The sequence below is a fragment of the Rhinoraja longicauda genome, chromosome 7 (genome assembly GCF_053455715.1).
Source record: "Rhinoraja longicauda isolate Sanriku21f chromosome 7, sRhiLon1.1, whole genome shotgun sequence".
NCBI lineage: Eukaryota > Metazoa > Chordata > Chondrichthyes > Rajiformes > Arhynchobatidae > Rhinoraja > Rhinoraja longicauda.
Genome location: NC_135959.1, coordinates 10220911 through 10241687, shown reverse-complemented (window position 1 = coordinate 10241687; position 20777 = coordinate 10220911). Strand labels below are relative to the sequence as shown.

Genomic DNA, 20777 nt, shown 5'->3' with positions numbered 1-20777 from the left:
CTAACTCTCTTTTAAATTCATCCAATGTATTGGCCTCCATTGCCTTCTGTGGCAGAGAATTTCACAAATTCACAACTCTCGGGGTGAAAAAGTTTCTTCTCACCTCAGTTTTAAATGGTGTCCCCTTTATTCTTAGACTGTGGCCCCTGGTTCTGGACTCCCCCAACATTGGGAACATTTTTCCTGCATCTAGCTTGTCCAGTCCTTTTATAATTTTATGCGGAATATTTGTATGCATTCCACAATTGGAAAAATGGAGTAATAATAAACTCAATTTTCCTTGACTAATATCCATTCATGTAGGCTTTTATAAGGAATCAATGGAGTAAAGATCATACCTATGGTTCAGGATCCATAACTTGTTGGGTGGCTAGATTGCTGTTACATCACAGTTCATGGTCAGTGTCAAAATGTTGCAACAAGTTACAAGTTACATTTTATTTGACATCATTGTGTTTATTTAATTGAGTTTTACCTGATGTCCAGGAGCCGGCTTAGGGTTCAGAATTATAATTACAATGTGTTTTTAGCTCGTAATGTCCTTGAAATTGTTCTAAATTTGCGAGCGCCAAGCCCTTTCATCTTTCAAACAATGGTAAAACTAACTTCCATTTAAACCTGCTGATGAGCAACCAGAAATTGCAATGTTTTTGCACAATTCGAAGGTATTTATTCACAAAATGCTGGAGTAACTCAGCAGGTCAGGCAGCATCTCACGTCGGTTCCTTTGGAGTGATTTGCCTGAATCCTAAACAGGTCTGTGTAGGAAAGAACTGCAGATGCTGGTTTAAATCGAAGGTAGACACAAAATGCTGGAGTAACTCAGCGGGACAGGCAGCATCTCTGGAGAGAAGGAATGGGTGATGTTTCGGGTCGAGACCCTTCTTCAGACTTCCAAAACAGGTGTTTAACAGATGTTTAAGGCTTTCATTAATGATGCAAATCACAGGACCTTTTCCTTTGAAGGCCATTCACGGAAAAGTACATTTCCTCTGAATGTACTTCACAGGAAGAGTGCATTGTGCATTGAATCGCAGTAGTGTTGGAAGAAATGTCCAAACGTTAGGTTAAAGGCAAGTTTTGGAAGCAGTCTAAAACTTAAGGTTGGAAGGTAGAGACAAGAATAGGAGATGAATGTCAAATTCTGAGGACTTGGTAGCTGAAAGCATAGCCACCATTGGTGTAACAGAATTGAAAGAGAACAGATTTTTATATTTTAAGTTGACAGTTGATGTAATATATAGTTCATGAAAATTATACATGTTAATTTTTATTTACTTTTTTAAAAAATCCTTTACATTTAGGCTTGCTATGGGATTCTAAAAGTGCCTGAAGGTAGCTGGTTGTGCCGTACATGTGTCCTTGGACTTTATCCACAGTGTCTTCTGTGTCCAAAGCAAGGTGGGGCAATGAAAGCCACACGTGCTGGAACCAAGTGGGCACACGTAAGCTGTGCCTTGTGGATACCTGAGGTAAAAATGATATATTGAAAGTGTTTTGGTAAAAATCCCTGCATTTTCTTGCCTAAAATATCAATGTGAATGCAGAAAATGGACCGTATACTGCTGAAGCACAAAATATGTACAACAGAATAAATTATGAAAACCTATGAGATCAGGAAATATGGCAATACAACATGATTTGACTTATAATAAGACTTGCTTTAGAAACGTAGAAAAGAAGTGCAGGAGGAGGCCATTAGGCTCTTCGAGCCAGCACCGCCATTCATTGTTATCATGGCTGATCATCCACAATCAGTAACCTGTGCCTGCCTTGTCCCCGTATCCCTTGATTCCACTAGCCCCTAGAGCTCTATCTAACTCTCTTTTAAATTAATCCAGTGAATTGGCCTCCACTGCTTTCTGTGGCAGAGAATTCCACAAATTCACAACTCTCCGGGTGAAATTTCTCTTTGCACAACTCTCTTTGAAAGAGAAATTTCTATTTCTTTGAACTGGAATTTATTTAGTCTCCAAGAGTTGCAAATTGCACACATCGAGAAATTGTTTTGTAGTGTAAGTTCTTAACATTGTGAAATGATTGACTTCTAGCATAATATTATTCATTAAAGTAGTAGTGATCGATATAGCCTGTAGGATGCATAATATGTGTAGGAAGGAACTGTAGGTGCTGGTTTATACTGAAGATAGACACAAAATACTGGAGTAATTCAGCGGAACAGGCAGCATCTCTAGATAGAAGGAATGGGTGATGTTTCGGGTTGAGACACTGGAGACCCTTCAGTCTGAAGAAGGGTCTCAACCTGAAATGTCACCCATTCCTTCTATCCAGAGATGCTGCCTGTTCTGCTGGGTGCATAATAAAATTTTGTTTGTTGTTTTTCCCTGCCTGTGACATGCGAGCGCATGAAGCATGTGTGCAGATTATGCCAATCCATATGAAATCCCCAATTAGTTGCTCTCTGTGAAATTGGATTATGCAATTAAATAACATTTTTGTGCCTAATGCACAGCAGAGAAGTCAAAACAGCAGAAGCAAACCTTTCCACTCTGCTATTTAGGTTATCAATTATTTGTGGTTTTATTGAAGATTGAGTAAATGAGGGCATTCGATATCATTGAAGTATTTCTGGGAGCCAGTGAGAATGTTAATACCAAGGTGTATTTTTATTGTTGCTTATAATATTGCTTCAGTAACACCATCAGGCACAGGAGAAAGGTTGCAACCGAGACTGGAAGCAGTAGTGGGGTAGAAGGGTTCTTACTGGAGACTGGGGTTGTGCTCCTTTGTCTTTGAATAGCGTTGTAAATAACAGTGTTTCTAGAGACTATTTCCTCAGGCATTGCTGTCAGATATCTGCTATCTTCTGCAAGCGCAGATTCAGCCAAACGTGTTAGATTTGACTGCTCTGCTTGTAAAATTAAGGGTCATCGTTATGCCCTTACAAGCTACTGGATTGTTTCCAGGCTGCAGCAGCTGATATATATGTTTAGTTTTCAGTTTGCTACTGCAAGAGGGATTCATAGACACTGTGTTCAGGACAGGAATTTGTTGCTTCCTGGAATATCATGGGCAAGGAATTTGCAGGGTTGAGAGTCTTAGAAATTTGGGGTTTGATAGACAGCGAGCTTTCCAATCCATTGTTGCTGTTGTACCTTGATTGTCCTGTCAGAGGGCTAATTGAATAATAGAGAAACACATGCTGCTGAGCCTCCTCAGCTCCATTCTGATTTCCTGACGCATTAAATTTTGAATTTGAAGTGCAAAATTTTGAAGTGCAAAATTTATTTCCTACTTAAAATCTGAATCAGCAATTTCATCTTAATGTTCATTTTTTAGTGTGCAATGAAATTACTCACTTCACTTCTCAGTTTCTTTCTATGACGTTTCCAAATCTTAATAGTAGGCATTCATTGTTTCACACACTTCTTTTGATTTAGTGCATGAATCTTCATTAATACTTAAATCCTACCTGTTTAGGATGAAAGATTTCACCCTTTGAGGTACTTTGCTCGGTTTTTTTTAATGTGTACTGATGAGTTAGAAGCACTAATTTCAGCTCATCTTTTTTAAACAGCTGCACAATAAGGAAACTGCTGATGTGGAAATTTATGATTGATCAGTGTAATAGATTTTGAGAGAGAAAGTTATTTCAATTTTGATTGTGTTTTGCTGGCCCAATATTTGATGTTCATGAATTTGTACTTGAGTGTTATTCCTGCATTTTGTAAAATATAAAGCATCAAATGCAAGAGTAATATTGAATCATCTTTGATCGCTAAACATGATGTAATTATGGAAGCAGTTCTGTAGTTTGTTTCTCTTAAATGAAATTTAAATTCCTTCAGTAATTTAAGAGGTTGTCTTATAGGGAATTATTACAATTTTCAGATAGTACACACCTGCCATTTCCCAAAATAATTAATCTGCTCCAGTTATGAGAAAATGGCATACTGATAATGTTGCATTCATCGGTTCAATTTGACCCCTAACAAATTATGATTAACTATTTGACATTGATTTTGATTGTGTGCTTTCCTTTTATTATATCTTTAGGTCAGTATTGCCTGCCCCGAAAGGATGGAACCCATTACGAAGGTGTCTCACATTCCACCGAGCCGATGGTCATTAGTCTGTAGCCTTTGCAAATTGAAGACTGGGGCCTGCATTCAGGTAAGTCTCCTCCAGTAAACTGGGTAAATAATAGGTGTGATTGCATCTAGGTGAAATGAGACTACCGTTCTACTCTTGTGTACTCGTGTTCGAATATACTTATCAAGCTTTTTTATAGACAATAGACAATAGACAATAGGTGCAGGAGTAGGCCATTCAGCCCTTCGAGCCAGCACCGCCATTCAATGCGATCATGGCTGATCACTATCAATCAGTACCCCGTTCCTGCCTTCTCCCCATACCCCCTCACTCCGCTATCCTTAAGAGCTCTATCCAGCTCTCTCTTGAAAGCATCCAACGAACTGGCCTCCACTGCCTGCAGCATTCTTTTAATTACTTTGACCGGTGGCATTTGCTCAAACTCCAAGAATAGTACATTGAATCTTTTTTTTGCAGCAGACTTGAATAAATATTAATGTATTTGGAAGGGTAATTCAGTGAGCTGTGGTTGCTTTAGGGAACTTCACAGACAAGGGGCTACTTGCCCTTTCGTCAGCAATTAGTCTTGAAGAGTAGTTTAACTTTTGTTGTAAGCAGGATTTTTCAACTAGCTGTATAATATAGTCTTTGTATATTGATCAAGCACAAGAAATGAAAAATTCGGTGCAGAATTTCCCAACAGAGGTGCAGCTGAATTTTTCACAATACTTGGAATAGAGTTCACAGAGATTCTTTATTCTTGACAAGATAGGACATAATAGCACTACAGGATGGCATACATTAAAAGTGTTTCTACCTGTTGGGTTAGTACTTGTAGCATCACTTTGCCCTGTTTATGCACTCATTGATATCATTGATGGATATTCTCGTCTCCACCGGGCAGCATGATGGCGCAGCGGTAGAGTTGCTGCCTTGCAGTACTTGCAGCGCCAGAGACACGGGTTCGATCCCGACTACAGGTGCTGTCTTTACGGAGTTGTATGTACTCCCGTGACAACTTGGGTATTCTCCGCGATCTATGGTTACCTCCCATGCTCCAAAGACATACAGGTTTGTAGGTTAATTGGCTTGGGTTTGTAGACTTGGTATAAGTGTAAATTGTCCCTAGTATGTTATCAGTGTCAATGTGCGGGGATCGCTGGTCGGCGTGGACTTGGTGGGCCGAAGGGTCTGTTTCCGTTCTGTATCTCTAAACTAAACTAAAATCAAGTAAATCACAAAGTGCTAACAAATGTTAGCCCCTTCAGCCCTTTGTACACCAAATGGTGCATTGAAGATGTGAGGTGCCTTTACTTTCACGGTAACAATTTCATAAATTCTGCATAATTTCTTGAAGTAATTATAGCACTAAATAGTAGAACTTTGTCATGTTCTGAAGTGCTGCTGCCGGACTAAAACATGAATTATAAGAAAATATGAAAACTGTATAAACAAATTTGGGTAGCACACATGGAATTGGAAAATTAAAATTGTTTCACTTAAATACTCAGCTGGTCAATATATTTATCACGAGTTGTAAGTTTATTGTTTTCATTCATTTGTTATTTGTTTTCATACTTTAATCCTCAGTGCTCAGTGAAGAGCTGCATCACAGCCTTTCACGTAACTTGTGCTTTTGAACACAGTCTGGAGATGAAGACGATCCTGGATGATGGCGATGAGGTGAAGTTCAAGTCCTACTGTCTCAAGCACAGTAAAAACCGGCAGACTCAAGAAGGTGACTGTGAACAAACTGTGAAAATTAGTGAGCAAAAGCAGAAGCAAACCGAAACTGAGAAGAAAGGCCTTCGTGCACAGAAACTTCAGGAGCTGGAGGAAGAGTTTTATACCTTAGTGCGGGTGGCCGATGTGGCTTGTGAACTGCACTTCTCCGAGCAGGTGGTGGAGTATATATTTGAATATTGGAAACTGAAAAGGAAAAGTAACTTCAGTAAACCATTATTACCTCCGAAGGAAGATGAAGAAAATTGCTTGGGTCAGCAGAAAGAAGACCGAATCCATTCCAGGATGAAGATGTTCATGCATCTACGCCAAGACTTAGAAAGGGTTTGAATCTTTGCATTTTCTTTTGTTGTATGTTGCATGTCTCTAATAAAAGGCAATAATTTGGGGTTTGCAAATGCTAAGAAAGTACTGGAGCTGATGATCCCGTTTTGTTTCCTTTAGGTGAGGAATCTTTGTTACATGGTCAGCAGAAGAGAGAAACTGAAATTGTCACAGAGTAAAGTGCAAGAACAGCTTTTCAATTTACATATCCAAGTGATGAATCAGCATACTGCTTCAGGTAAATATATACAACTTCTGGTGCAATCTTCTGATCTTTACCGCTTACTGTTGTATTCCAACAATTTGTGTTGCTTAGGATAAGATGTAGGCCAGGCAATGTTTAAATATTCTTCTGAAGGATAGTTACATTTGGAGTGCACTGCCAGAACACACAAGCTAAATTCTCCAGAGGCTAGAAATCTGATTTGAAAACTGAACATTTTATCAATAATAATTCCAATAACATTTAAGGGCATTTGGACAGGTAGATGAATAAGCAAGGTTTAGAGGGATACGGGTCTGGCATGGACAAATGGAACTAGTTTGGATGGGATACCTTGGTGAGCGGAGGTGAGTTGGGCCGAAGGACCTGCTTCCGTGCTACATCACCCCACGACTATATACACCGCAGGTAAAGCAACATTTGTGGAAAAAGAAACATTTTTTGTTTTTGTTGCAGCTGAATTGGGAAAAGTTGGAAATAAAAGATTTTCAAATGCAGAGGAAATGGGGAGAGGCCCATACTTGGGAAAGGTGATTAATATCTTAAAAGGGGGCCTACTGGAGTAGAATTTGGAGAACATTTGAGGATTATATATATTAATAACAGTTTAAGTTTCATCTTTTTAGATGTTTCTTAAACTAAGGAATGACATGATGGGACCAATCTTTTATGGAATTATTACATTGACATTACAATGAGTGGGTCATTGTGACTGGTGCAACTTTCTTTCATTAGACTTCCATCTTGTGATTATTTTTCTGTTTTTATATTAATTTTAATATTTTAAAGACTATTCATGTTTCCCTTCATACTTCAGGTTTGAGAGCCACATTTCAATTGTGGGATGATTGAAGCAAAATTGATTTGAAGCAACTTATTCTCTACCTCATTGTCGCTGTGTGTTTGCTTCTGCGCATTCTCCTATCCATTTGCTTGCAGATGTTAATGTTATCTTCAAGCATCCACAAACTGCACATCGCTCTCATCTTCAGTTTTCAGATTTGTGCGAAACTTTCCACTTTTTTTCCTGGTTATCTCTTTCAGAATTGAAGTTCCCTAATTTTTATAATATTTTTTCATCTAAAGCTATCACCGCACGTCCATTGTACAAATAATCGAATTTTGTTTGTTGTTTTGACAGATTTTTCTAATGACATAAATGAACACATAATAATGTACATAAATCCACAAATAAATACTCTTCTCTCATATATTTAAACCTTCGCACTGTTTGATGAGAAAAAATGCTGGTTAACAGCAGATTAGAAGGTTTTATATTTATATAGAGAGTTCTCATATGAAATGTTCAGGGCCTGTATGATGGTAAGCTTGGTATCTCCAACCTACTGGGGATGTTTCTTTGATAAATCGGGCAGTTGTCAACTTCATTTTCCAGGTCTCCCAACGTTACATTAATTCTTAGGGAAATTCAATTTGACAAATGCACAAAATTGGATGAAGTAATCCCTGAGGGATAATGTCTCCACATTAGCTGTGTTTTGTTTGATTCATGCACTGGGATTTTAAGTCACTACAAATAAGACTGGCCAGTGTACATTTTCTAATCTGCTAGCGCCCTCAGCTAGTGGTATAAAAGCAAGATTGAGAGCATATGTTAGTATGTCTTTTGTTGAAATCTGGCTTTCGGGAAACAGTGTATGTGGTTCTTACATATATACTGCTGAAGATCTACAGTATGTCACCAGGCTGAGAAGTAAATGCTGAGCATGGACATTTTACTATAAAACATTTGCCGGGACTACTTATGAGATCAGATAGATTCAATGTGAGAGTGTCTAAATCATGAAAACTGCAGTGGTTTCTGGAAGTAGTTTACCAACATCTTTTGGCAATTAGAGCAGGCCATTTAGTGGTGGCCTTTTAGCGGTTGTCCACATTTTGTGAAGAAATGAATAAAAATGACATGCACCAGAACAGAATGGGTTGAATAATTGATGGCCCCATTATTGTCATCAAGGATATTGGCACCACAAATAAAAATAAAGCAGTTTTTTCCCATATCTCAAACCTTGAAAATGGCCTGTTAATTGTATTCTATCTATGATTCCTTATGTTGTTTACGGGTGTTAGGTTTCGTTTAGGAAAAAAGTGGGAATGGGGTATTGATTTTGGATGATTAGCCATGATCATATTAAATCATGGTGCTGGCTCAAAGGACCAATTGGCCTATTCCTGCACCTTGTTTCTATGTTTTCTTTTGTCCTGTTCCTGTCCACACCAATTGTAGCCGAGCAAGTGAATTACTTTCTCACTGATCTTCACTGTTACCTTGAACCACTGGGAGTTGAACACGAGTTGATATGTTTCTTACCCTCACCTTCACCCCCATCCTCAATTGGTACCTCCTCCCAAGGGTTTTACCAAAAGTAGTTTGGACACAGTGGGTAAAATGCTTCAACCTATTTTAAATTGGTATTCTGCATGTATGTATATTTAAAGCAGTAATCCTTTAGTATACTGAGGTAATTTTTGAACCATAATTATACTTGCATGTTAGTTTTGTAATAGATGAAGATATATTAGTATTTCACTAGCTCTAGATTTCTACTTCCATCATATTTCTTGGTTGTTAATATCTTGAGTTATTTGCTACTGTGTTTTTGGAGGAAGGCACTATGGGGTGCTTTGCTCTATTTGCAAAACTAGCTTCAAGTTTCAATATATTTTCTTATTTTAAGGACTGCCTTTGCCATTCCCGCGGGAAGGACTGATGTTCCATGACCCTCCAAGAATCACGATAAAGCTAAAAACAACTTCAAAACCTGCACGAAGTGTCAACAGTTGTTCTACCACTGCTGTCAATGGTCCACTGTCCCTCAATGCTGAACGTAGCTTGTACAGTAAAGACAATTCGCCAACACCACAAGGCTCCAGAACTAGCGAGAAGTTACAGTCTCATCACTGGCTTAAGCACGAGGAAAGAAGCAATGGACTATTGCTGTCAGGTAGCCACCACAGACAGGATCTTCAGGCAGATAGTTCTTTACCATCCCCTGAATGTCACGTGGAACAGGCATCTGGCAAGCCATCAGCACTTCATATACCATTTCGTGGACAATCAGCTAATGCCAACGGAAAGACTCGAGACAGCAATAATCCAGTGTTTCTTAAATCAAATGGCCTATCCAGCAGGTCAGGGATAGTAATTCAGAGAGATTGTTCCAGTCAAACCTACGATAAAGTGACAACTCTTACAAATCATTTTGCCAACCAGGGCACTTTCAGAAAATCAAAACTGGGAGAGTTTGGTCAGTCTTGTAAAGACAGATTGGACAGTTTAGTGAGGACTTCAGAAGACTTCCGAAACTCTGAAAAGCCTTTACGAAGATCATCTGCTAAGGACCGCCTGTGGAGTAAGCAGCTTTCTGAACATCAAACGACAGCAGCCTACCAGGATAACGATGGCTATTGTCCCGACGTTGAGTTGAGCGACTCGGAGACAGAAACTGACATTAGACAAGAGAGGAACAGGCTACGGAAAAGAAACTCTGACGAAGAAATTCCTAGCCAAGACTATGGGCGAGATTCTAGGTCAGAGCAACATAGTAAGGAGAGCAGAACTAGGTTAAACGTGCTTTGTCACATCAGTTCAGTGCAGAGGTGATGAATACTTGAATGAATGAGGATTTTGTGCTATATGTAATTGAGCCAATACTAGTCCTTTTTTTTTATTTACACAATGCTCTGTATGGGAAGGAAATTTTGAACTTACTGCAAATTGCACTCAAAAATGACCTGCCCCATGAACAGATGTATGACAAGTATGTTTTTATCAAGGTTTTTAAAGTTGCAAGTTTTCTTTAAAATGGAATGCTTTATAGTGGTCTGGGGCATTCTAATTAAACTATGAAGGAACCTTTTAATTATTTTTCCTGATGACTGGCATTGTTTTATTTGCAGCATGTTTTCAGACGCAACAGGCTGTACTAATTTTTTTTTGATAATCTTGTGAAAAAATTATTCTGCTAATAATTGGCTCCAACAAAAAAAGTGTGAAGGTTTCCCCAAACTGAAAGCACTTGGTTCAATGTCTTGCAATTGCAAATTGCATAGAAAGTATATGTGTTTCATGAAAGGTTCTACATTGCCACCCAGTCTCTTTTTAAAAAATTATTGTGGTTTACTGCCCATTAGACCAATCTGAATTCTGATTCGAGTCATAAGCTGCATTTCCCCACTCATCTTCTACATCCTAAACCTCCCATTGATAAGATATACTGTAATTTAACACTCCTGTCATACCCGAGTTCTTCTGGCCAGGTCTGATGTTCCCTCATATTTTCTTTGCTAGTTACAATCAATTATAAATTTCAACCTCTAACTTAAAACAGCACCATGTGTTCTAATTAACAACTTCTGCTGAGGTTAAATTTCCATGGCTTGATTGTCTCAGGCCAATAAAGTCGTTGCAGTCAATCGCTGCCCTTTCTAGGACATGTCAAAGATGGGAGTGAAGACGTTTGAGTCACTGATTTTGCCAAGGAGAAGAAGTGCATAGATTTTATTTTTAAACTTGGTAAAGATTTAGGATGTCTTTGTGTTGGAGAGGATTATGGCAGTGCATTACATCCAATTTAATACACAATGGTCATGCACATAAATTCCTGCTGCCTTTTTTTCTGACTTAACTACATGGAACATTACCTCAAATTTACAGCTTTTTTTCCCCCCTGTCAGCTCTAGGAGTCTTTAATCTTGTGATTTATTAGGATGTCCGCTGCTTTTTTATGTATTGTTCGTGTGCTTTTTAATGTTTTATTTCAACACTGCATCATCTTGCCTTACTTGCTCTTTTATGTGTAACCTGGGAGAACAAACCTTTTCAGCAGCCGGTTCTTCTGCCATCAGTATTTGTATTGGACTTGTACAACCAAAAGTTCAAAGTTTACCAAAAAGAGTACTTGATGGGAGAGCACAATAATTAACCCATTTAACAGTCTTAATATTGATGTTAGAAAATGCTAATTTAGTTCTCCTGTTTAAGCACTAAACTACAGTGAATTTGCACAAGCTATTTAATGCAGAAGTGACAAATCTTTTCCCTTATCCTTCCCCTATACATCAAACAACTCATTATGTCTCCATTGCAGTGTAGAGTGGAATATTTCAATTTGGGAAGCCAATTTAACACCCGAAGCTCGTCCCAAGTGGTTGTTGTACTTGAAGGCATTGTTAAAGCTGCATTTGTATTATCATAAGTTGCTCTTGGGGTAGGCCAGTTGGTTCCTTGGCCTGCAACCTCTGCAGTAAGATCGTGGCTGACCCACTACCTCAACTCAATGACTCCTGTTTCCTTCAGTTTCTTCAGTGTCCAAAAATCTATCAGTCTCAACCTTAAACACACCTGATTACTGAGATCAGATCATGTGATAGGAATAGAATTAGGCCATTTGGCCCATCAAGTCTAGTCTGCCATTCCATCATGGCTGATCTATCTCTCCCTCTTAACTCCATTCTCCTGCCTTCCCCACATTACCTCTGACACCTGTACTGATCAAAAATCTATCTATCTCTGCCATAAAAATATCCATTGACTTGGCCTCTACAGCCTTCTGTGGCAAAGAATTCCACAGATTCACCACTCGCTGACTAAAGAAATTCCTCCTCATCTCCTTCCTAAAAGAACGTTCTTTAATTCTAAGGCTATGACCTCTAATCCTAGAATCTCCATCTTCACATCCACTCACTAGCCTTTCACAATTCCGCAGGTTTCAATGAGGTTCCCCCTCATTCTTCTAAACTCAGCGACCCTCTGGGATACAGAATTCTAAACACCTGCAACCTTCTGACTGTCCTGGACATCTCCTTGGACAGTGCTTCCTAATTCTAAATTCCCATCCTAAGGGAACAACCACTTTAATATCCGACCCTTCAGATTCAATTACTTTACTTCTTATTTTCCCAAACTTTCTGACTCTGAATATAAGGTCATTCTTTATCTCTCTTCTTATGACAATGCCCTCATCATAAGAATTGGTCTAGTAAATCTGAACAACAATGCCCCAAGATAGGTATATCCTCAGAACACAGCTACACATGTGACCTTACCAAAGTCCTATAACATTTCACAAACATTTTTATTCTTGTACTCTAACCCTCTTGCTGTTGAGGCCAGTGTGTTACTCAGTTTTCTAATTGCTCTCAGTGCCTGTAAGTTTTCACATACTGCTTATCAAAATTCAACAACCTCAATCTTTCAAAATAATATTTAATTTGTCCCCACCTGGCTCAATCGCTCCTCCAGACTACTTCCTTTTGTAGACTAAATCGTCTCCACAGTTTACTTTCTAATCTGTTTTTTGAACTGTCAGGAAACCTGAATGCATTGCACTCTGTCCTTCCATTATAAATTATATATTGCACTAAACCCAGTGCCACTCCATATGCCCCGCTGGGAAAACATTCAGATTTGAAAAAGACCCATTTATTAGTTCAATCTGAAGAGTCCTGACCCGAAAGGTTGTCTGTCCACGGATGCTGCCTGACCCACTGAGTTCCTTCAGGAGTTTGTTTTTTGCTCAATATTCCAGCATCTTCAGTCTCGTGTGTGTCCATTTATTCCCACTGCTTTCTGCCCATTAATCAATCATCTGTCCAAGTTTACTCCAAAACCCCTCCCCCCCCCCCCCCCCCTCTTATTTTATGTAACATTCTTTTTGCAAATTATCAAAAACTTTTTGAAAATCCAGACTAATGTTCACTGTTGGGTGTATCCTCAAAGTAAAACCTGTCGAATCTACCAGACATAATTTCCTCTTCATGATATAATGAGAACTGCCAAAATCATTATGATTTTCAAAGCACCCTGGGACCATGTGCTCAATAATGAATTCCAGCCTTTTCTCCAATAACTATCGCCAGATCAACTGATCTTTAAATTCTCTACTTTTTTTTTGGACTCAACTCTTAATGCCTCCATTATGTATGCAGCCACCTTTTTGAAATTCTATAATGTACACCATCAGGTTGGGACGCAGCTTTTCATTGCCTTAATTTCACCAGTACTCTTATTTATTAATCTTTACTAATTTTAATTACATTCAGCTCTTATTAGACCCATGGCATAGCTTTAACGTGGGGGGGGGGGGGTGGGGGTAGGGAATTTCAAAGTGATGTCTGGAATAATTTTTTTTTCCACAAGAGTGGTGGGTGTGGGGTGGGTGGGGGTAGTGCTGGTAAAGGCAGGCGCTATAGTGATGTTCAGGAGGCATTTCGACAAGCACATGAACATGCGGGGGAATGAATGATTTAGGTCATGTGCAGTCCTATGGGGATAGTTTAAATTGGCATCATGGTCAGCACAGACGTTGTGGGCTGAAGGGCCTGCTCCTGCGCTGTACTGTTCTATCTTCTAGGGTTCCTTCATGATCAAATATCCTTTTTGTTTCCTACTGCAAAAACAACACAAAATAATGATCTACTGCTTCAGCTTCTTCCTTATTTCCCTTTCTATAATTTCTCCCACTTCTCTCTTTAAGGGATCCATATTAATTTTCTTTTGCATATTCTGGAACTCTGATCTTTTCATTATTTTCACTTTCATCTTCGGTGTATAAGTCGCCGCAAGGACCACAGGGTTAAGTACCCTCAACGTCCTTCCCCACTTGAGATTCACAGCAAACCCTGTCTCCAATTGATTTCCCTGCTTCAGACACCAATTCTGTTCATTTTAAGTTTCATATTCTTGAGGGAGTTTTAAGAAAAGATTTCAGAGCTGTGATTTATATGCAAATCTCATGGACTAAAGAAACAGTAGATCCTTTTTTATATATAGGTTTTAGGTGCTGTCAGTAGCAGAAACAATTGTATAATTTTTGCTCCCCCTGCCTCTAGTGAATAATATGCATGAATCATTTTGTGGTGCCACCATAATAAATTCTGTTGCAAGTTAACACCATAGAGCTCTTGGTGCTATTTCCTGCCTTCAATCGAGGCCATTTCTTTTGAAGATAATTTTTCATCCTTCTCTAGAAATGAAGGATTGCATAGAATGTTACTGCTGTGTTTTAAAACATAAGTCATTCTGAACAATTGGAGAAATAAAACGAAAGTGGGCTGTCTTCAATGTTTATGATAGTTCATGTGTTCAGATTCACTGTTCTCTTTTAAGTATGAAGCTTTGTTACCTGAATTTTGTGTTTATGTACGTCAATTGTTTTATATATTGAAAATTCTGGAGTTTTGTCACTGACATTTTTTTCCAGGGCATCCTCTTTTACAGGTAGTTTTCTGATTAAAAATAGCAAAACAATGCACAAAATGCTCTGTAGTTCTTTCGTGTGTCATAGACATATACACATTAGATGTGTTGCATATTTTCGGACATAAGCACTAAGGCAACACTTGCATCGTCAATAGAGGGTGGGTGGTAACATTTTTACAAATGTTAAGTAAATATAGCAACTTAAGTTGTGGCATTACCAATCTTGCATAGGTGAACTTCCTGGAACCATAAAGAAATTGATTAGAAACGTGGAAAATAGGTGCAGGAGGAGGCCATTCGGCCCTTCGAGCCAGCACCGCCATTCATTGTGGTCATGGCTGATCATCTACAATCAGTAACCTACATTAAATTCGTTGGCGACAAAGACAACACAAAAGAGTTTTCAGCAGTGGCCTCCTCAACTGTGCTTTTAAATAACACCTACCGAGTCCACGCCGGCCATCAATCACCCCGTCACATTTTCTCGTCCAATCTCTTACACACTTGGGACAATTTTAATGAGGTCAATTAACCTACAACATTCCCCGGCTTTGGTATGTGGGGAAAATAACGGAGCACCCGGAGAAAACCCACGCGGCTGCAGGGAGAACTCCAGGCAGACATCGCCCAAGATCGGTATCGAATCTGGGTCTTTGACTTGGGTGCAGCTCTACTTGCTACACCACTATGCTGCCCAATGTGTTGTGCTTGGCCACAGTCATTAGTACAGAGAGTAGAGTAGAGCAAAGGACTGAGCATACAACCCTGAGGAGCGCCAGTTTTGAAGGTCAAGTTGGAGGAAAATTCTATCCTAATGAGGATAGGCTCAAAAAGCTGGAGTAACTCAGCGGGACAGGCAGCATCTCTGGAGAGAAAGAATGGGTGACGTTTACACACCGGGGACAATTTTTTACAGACGGCAATTAACTTACAAGCCTGCACGTCTTTGGAATGAGGGAGGAAACTGGAGCACCAGGAGAAAACCCACACGGTCACAGGGAAGGCGTACAGGCAGCACCTTTAGTCAAACCATGGTCTGGTGCTGTAAGGCGGCAGCAACTCTATCGCTGTGTCATCGTGCCGACCCTTGTGGATGTCAATAAATAGCATCCCGACACATGTTCTTATTGTCAAGGTGTGACAGAGCCGAATGTAGTGCAGGGAAATGAACCTATTTTCCCTGTAAGCAATTTGCAGACGATCTAGATCGTCCAGGAGACTGGTGTCCATGTGGCCCATTACTAATCTTTCAAAGCATTTCATTATGGCTGATAGAGCTACTGGCTGGTGGTCGTTGATACAGGTTACCTCAGTTTTTTTTCCGTACTAGAATGATGGATGTTCCCTTGAAGCAGATGTGGAGTGTAGACTTTGAAGTGAAAGGTTGAAGTTTTCCGCAAAGACTCCAGTTAATTCCAAATTTCAGAACCCATCCAGAGACTTCTTATCATCTGCCCATTCATCTACTCCATCTTCCTGGTCATCTGTGCAACACATCCACTCACTCATCTACTTGACTCCTCCTCTACCTGAACATCTGACCAAACATTTCGCCACGTTTCGGGTCCCGACCCGAAGCATCACCTATCCATGTTCTCCAGAAATGCTGCCCGACCTGCTGAGTTACTCCAGCACTTTGTGCCCTCTTGTATGTTGCTGAAATTAGCCGGACTGAAGGCACCAGCTGTGATGAACGGGACATCAAGGGTTGCTGTATCATTGAGTAAAATTCATCCAGTGTCGCCTGGGTATCAGTTCGTGGAGTTATGTAGACCACTGACAACCCCGGTAGAGGCGAAATTCCTTCGTAGATAAAATGGATGACATTTTATGAGCAGGTATCCACATCAGAGGAGCAGAATTGAGTCAAGACCATCACATCAGTGCACCACAAAGCATTGTTCACCTTTCTCCTTGCCTGAGGATTCCGTACGGTCCAGTCAATAAATAGAGAAACCCTCAGGTGGTGTGGCAGGGCCAGTGGTGAGCCACGTTTCAATGAAACCAGAAAAAAGCAAATCATTGATTTCCTTTCTCAACAATGTGATAGAATGCTCTGGTAATGTTGTTTGTAGGTTTAATATTATTATCTGTTCTTCATGACAGTGAAATCTTGGCTTTAATGCCCCTTCCAATACAGTAGCAGAGGGTTTGGTTAAATATTGGTACGAGCTGCCAGAAGTGGTAGTTGAGGCAGGGATTGTCACAGTGTTTAAGAAACAAGGAGGGGACAGGTTTAGAGGGATATGGGCTAAGCATAGGCAGGTGGGACTAGTGTAGATGGTACATGTACAGTAGGTCGGTGTGGACAAGTTGGGTCGAAGGGCCTGTTTACATGCTGCGTGACTCCTTGGCTTTATTTCAGTCAGGAGATGCCAATGTGCGATAATCCATCACTGCTCTGCTGGTTTGCAAACCCAGTTCTTTATGCCTTAAAACACAATGGGAGGACTTGTATCTACAATCTTCCAACTCAAAGGTGACGCTATGATAATGGAGGGAGACCTGATGGGTGATGCATGTTAACCACACTGTCTGGGTCCCTTTAGTCTGCATTCCTTGCTGATCACACCACCTCTGAATGTCAATTCTCATATATTGCTCAACTTGTCAGTGACATTGTGGTTACTCTTTGCATCTTTTTAGGCACTGTCCTTTCTTCATTCCTGTCTCTACATGTCCACTCATTATTCCATTGCCATTTTTTTCTACTCTACAAGCTTGTGCCCCAGGATTCCATCCTCAACTCTATCTTATTCATGATTTAAGGAATATACAGTTTGAAGTGTATGTAGAGGACGCCTCCAGCTTCACTTTTCCAATGCCATGTCTGAGCAGCAAAAGTATATCAGCGTAACTAAAATTGTTCCAAATTAAATGATTTCATTTTATTGAGTTTTCTAAAGTATTTGGTTGCTGGTATATTATTGAACATTATCCAGATGCATCAAAATGGACGTGTTGAGTTTGGGGTGGTATGACTATGGCAATACTGACATCTACAGGTGGGTTAGGTTACTGCAAGTTTAATTGCATAGTTGTGGAAAGGTCTGTTCAATAATCATGAAAGACTTCACCAAGCATGTTTTGACTCCGTTTATTATTTTCCTTTTCTGCTGCATAAATGTGTTTTTGTGGCAAATTCTGTTGGGATATCTGGTATGTGTATCATGTGAGCCACACAGTCTTGGATTTCCCATTTGTCCCATTTCAAAATCCGGATGGTTTTACAATTCTAGTAATAGTCCGAGTGTTAATCTTAGTCTCAACATCACTGGACCAAGGAGGAAAAGAATCAACTATTTAACATGCTGAGACATCCAAATGCACCTTGGTGGAATGCAGTGTCAGTGTAACAAATGTTTCATAAAATTTGTGATTGAATTAAGAATGATCATTTTTATAGTCCGTGACGACACGACCCCTTTAAAGTCTGCTCCTCTCCCAGCTACAGGCAAATGAACCACAGCCGTCCAATTAATGGTCATTGGAGCAATTAACCTGATCCTACAGACCTACCCCTGAAAAACCCTGGAGCACAGAGGGAGAGGAAGTTGTGGGGGATGATTTGAGACCCTCTTGTTTGTTTCCAGAAATAAAGCCCAGAGGGTGAATTCACCTTGATGGGCACAAAATTCTGGAGTAACCCAGTGACCCAGGCATCATCTCTGGAGAAAATGAATAGGTAATGTTTTGGGTCAAGACCCTTCTTCAGACTGAGGGTCAGGGGAGAGGGAAACTAGTGGTATGAAAAAGTACCAAGGGAAACTAGAGATATGAAATGGTACCTTAGTTCACCTTACTGTGTGTGCTAGTGTGTTCATTATTGATCTGGTATCATGACCCACAAATGTTAATACGACTGCAAATTGATTATCAATGGAAACAATAGTACTTGACAATGGAAACGTGGTACATGATTTTAAAGTTCAAGTGTCTTACAGATATAGTCATTGCTTCGCGGAAAACAGACTGCAGATGCTGGTTTAAATCGAAGGTAGACACAAAATGCTGGAATAACTCAGCGGGTCAGGCAGCATCTCTGAAGAGAAGGAATGGGTAACGTTTCGGGTCGAGACTCTTCTGATACTTTCCCTCTTTGCCAGAGTGGTAAATTGCCCAAGCAGATTTTAACAAATTTCCACTTGCCTGGTAAAATAAATTACTGCATCCTAATTATTGTGCAATTGAAACTGAGATATATTAGAAATATGGTCTGAAGAAGGGTCTCGACCCAAAACATCACCCATTCCTTCTCTCCTGAGGTGCTACATGACCCGCTGAGTTACTCCAGCATTTTGTGTCTACCTTCGATTTGAACCAGCATCTGTAGTTATTTTCCTGCACATATTAGAAATATACTCATTTTAACACATTGGTTTCCAGTGTGCAGTGCACGTTATAGAAGTCAAAACTTGAGTTTAATTTGTAGCATAAGGTAAGTTAGTTTCAAAGCAAAATTTAAATACTTTGATAGAATATGTAAACAATATTAAAATAAAAAGACGTGTCACTCAGTTAACCTTGTGTCTCTCAATATACCTTGTAGCATTTCACATGATAAGCTTTGCAGAACCTCTGAACACATCAGGATCCTGAGACCTGGAGGCGAATCGAGGACCAGAAGATATAGGTTTAAGGTGAAGGGGAAAAGATTTAATAGGAATCTGAGGGGTAACTTTTTGTGGTGGGTGTATGGAACAAGCTGCCAGAGGAGGTAGTTGAGGCAGGGACCATCCCAACGTTTAAGAAACAGTTCAACAGGTACATGGATTGATAGTATAAGAAGATAACTGCAGATGCTGGTACAAATCGAAGGTATTTACTCACAAAATGCTGGAGTAACTCAGCAGGTTAGGCAGCATCTCGGGAGAGAAGGAATGGGTGACGTTTCGGGTCGAGACCCTTCTTCAAACTAATGTCAGGGGGGAGGGACAAAGGAAGGATATAGGTGGAGACAGGAAGATAGATGGAGATCTGGGAAGGAGGAGGGGACGGGAGGGACAGAGGAACTATCTAAAGTTGGAGAAGTCGATGTTCATACCGCTGGGCTGCAAACTGCCCAGGCAAAATATGAGGTGCTGTTCCTCCAATTTCCGGTGGGCCTCACTATGGCTCTGGAGGAGGCCCATGACAGAAAGGTCAGACTGGGAATGGGAGGGGGAGTTGAAGTGCTCGGCCACCGAGAGATCAGTTTGGTTAATGCGGACTGAGCTGCAGGCACTGCAGGGGAATGACTCCATGGATCCTGTGGCGTGGTTCCCAGAGCAGACTGCCCAGCTTGACTGGCAAAATGCCTCATCGCCAGAACTCACCAACAAGCACCAAGACCTGGCTTGGCTGGCGGTGAGGGGAGCCCTCTCAGTCAGATCCTTCCTGCACCTCCGGAACCTCACTACCGGCGCACGCTGCCCTCGGGACGGCTGCTATGGAGAGGAGACGGTGGCCCTCCTCTTCACAGAGTGTGGATTTGCAAAGAGAGGTCTGCAGGGGTCCCTGTCATGATTCATTCTGAGCAGCTCCGTCACAGAGGACTCTGTGATCTACGGACTGTTCCCAGGGACGCATTCGGAGACTGACATCGAGTGCTGCTGGAAGGTCATCAACTCGGTGAAAGACGCTCTTTGGTCTGCCCGAGCTTTGTTGGCCTCCCGGCAGAGCGAGCTGTCCGTCAAGGAATGTTGCCGACTGGCCCGCTGCAGACTGCAGGAGTACGTGCTGAGGGATGCACTGAAGCTCGGTGCAGCCAACGCCAAGGCTCTGTGGGGGAGGACCACAGTCTAGGGTCCTTCCGCTGCTGGACATGGGGGGCAGGGGTGGAGACGCCCCTCCAAATAAGGGATACTGGGTTAATGTCTGTAAATGTAAGTAAATGTATGTAAATTTGGAAGTAAATGCCTGTATTGAATGTGTAACCTCCAGAAATGTCGGACGGGCTTGTTAAAAAAGATGTTTTGTAAGTGATATTTATTACTTGAATAAAGTATTTTTTGATATATAATTTTTTTTTTTTAAATGCAGACTGAGCGCAGTTGTTGAGCGAAGCGATCGCCGAGCCTGCGCTTGGTTTCGCCGATGTAAATAAGTTGACATCTAGAGCAGCGGATGCAATAGATGAGGTTGGAGGAGGTGCAGGTGAACCTTTGTCTCACCTGGAAAGACTGTTTGGGTCCTTGGATGGAGTTGAGGGGGGAGGTAAAGGGACAGGTG

General features: G+C 40.6%; 1 protein-coding gene across 1 annotated transcript in view; it reads left to right on the top strand.

The window, feature by feature from the left end:
* Positions 1–13425, top strand: part of jade3 (jade family PHD finger 3) — a 47891-nt gene extending 34466 nt beyond the window's left edge. Inside the window, exons 8-12 of the mRNA XM_078402081.1 lie at positions 1305–1472; positions 4018–4134; positions 5644–6120; positions 6241–6358; positions 9043–13425. Coding sequence (XP_078258207.1) covers positions 1305–1472; positions 4018–4134; positions 5644–6120; positions 6241–6358; positions 9043–9968 — 1806 coding nt within the window. The 3' untranslated portion in view covers positions 9969–13425. The remainder of the gene's footprint in view (positions 1–1304; positions 1473–4017; positions 4135–5643; positions 6121–6240; positions 6359–9042) is intronic.
* The last annotated feature ends 7352 nt before the right edge of the window (positions 13426–20777 follow it).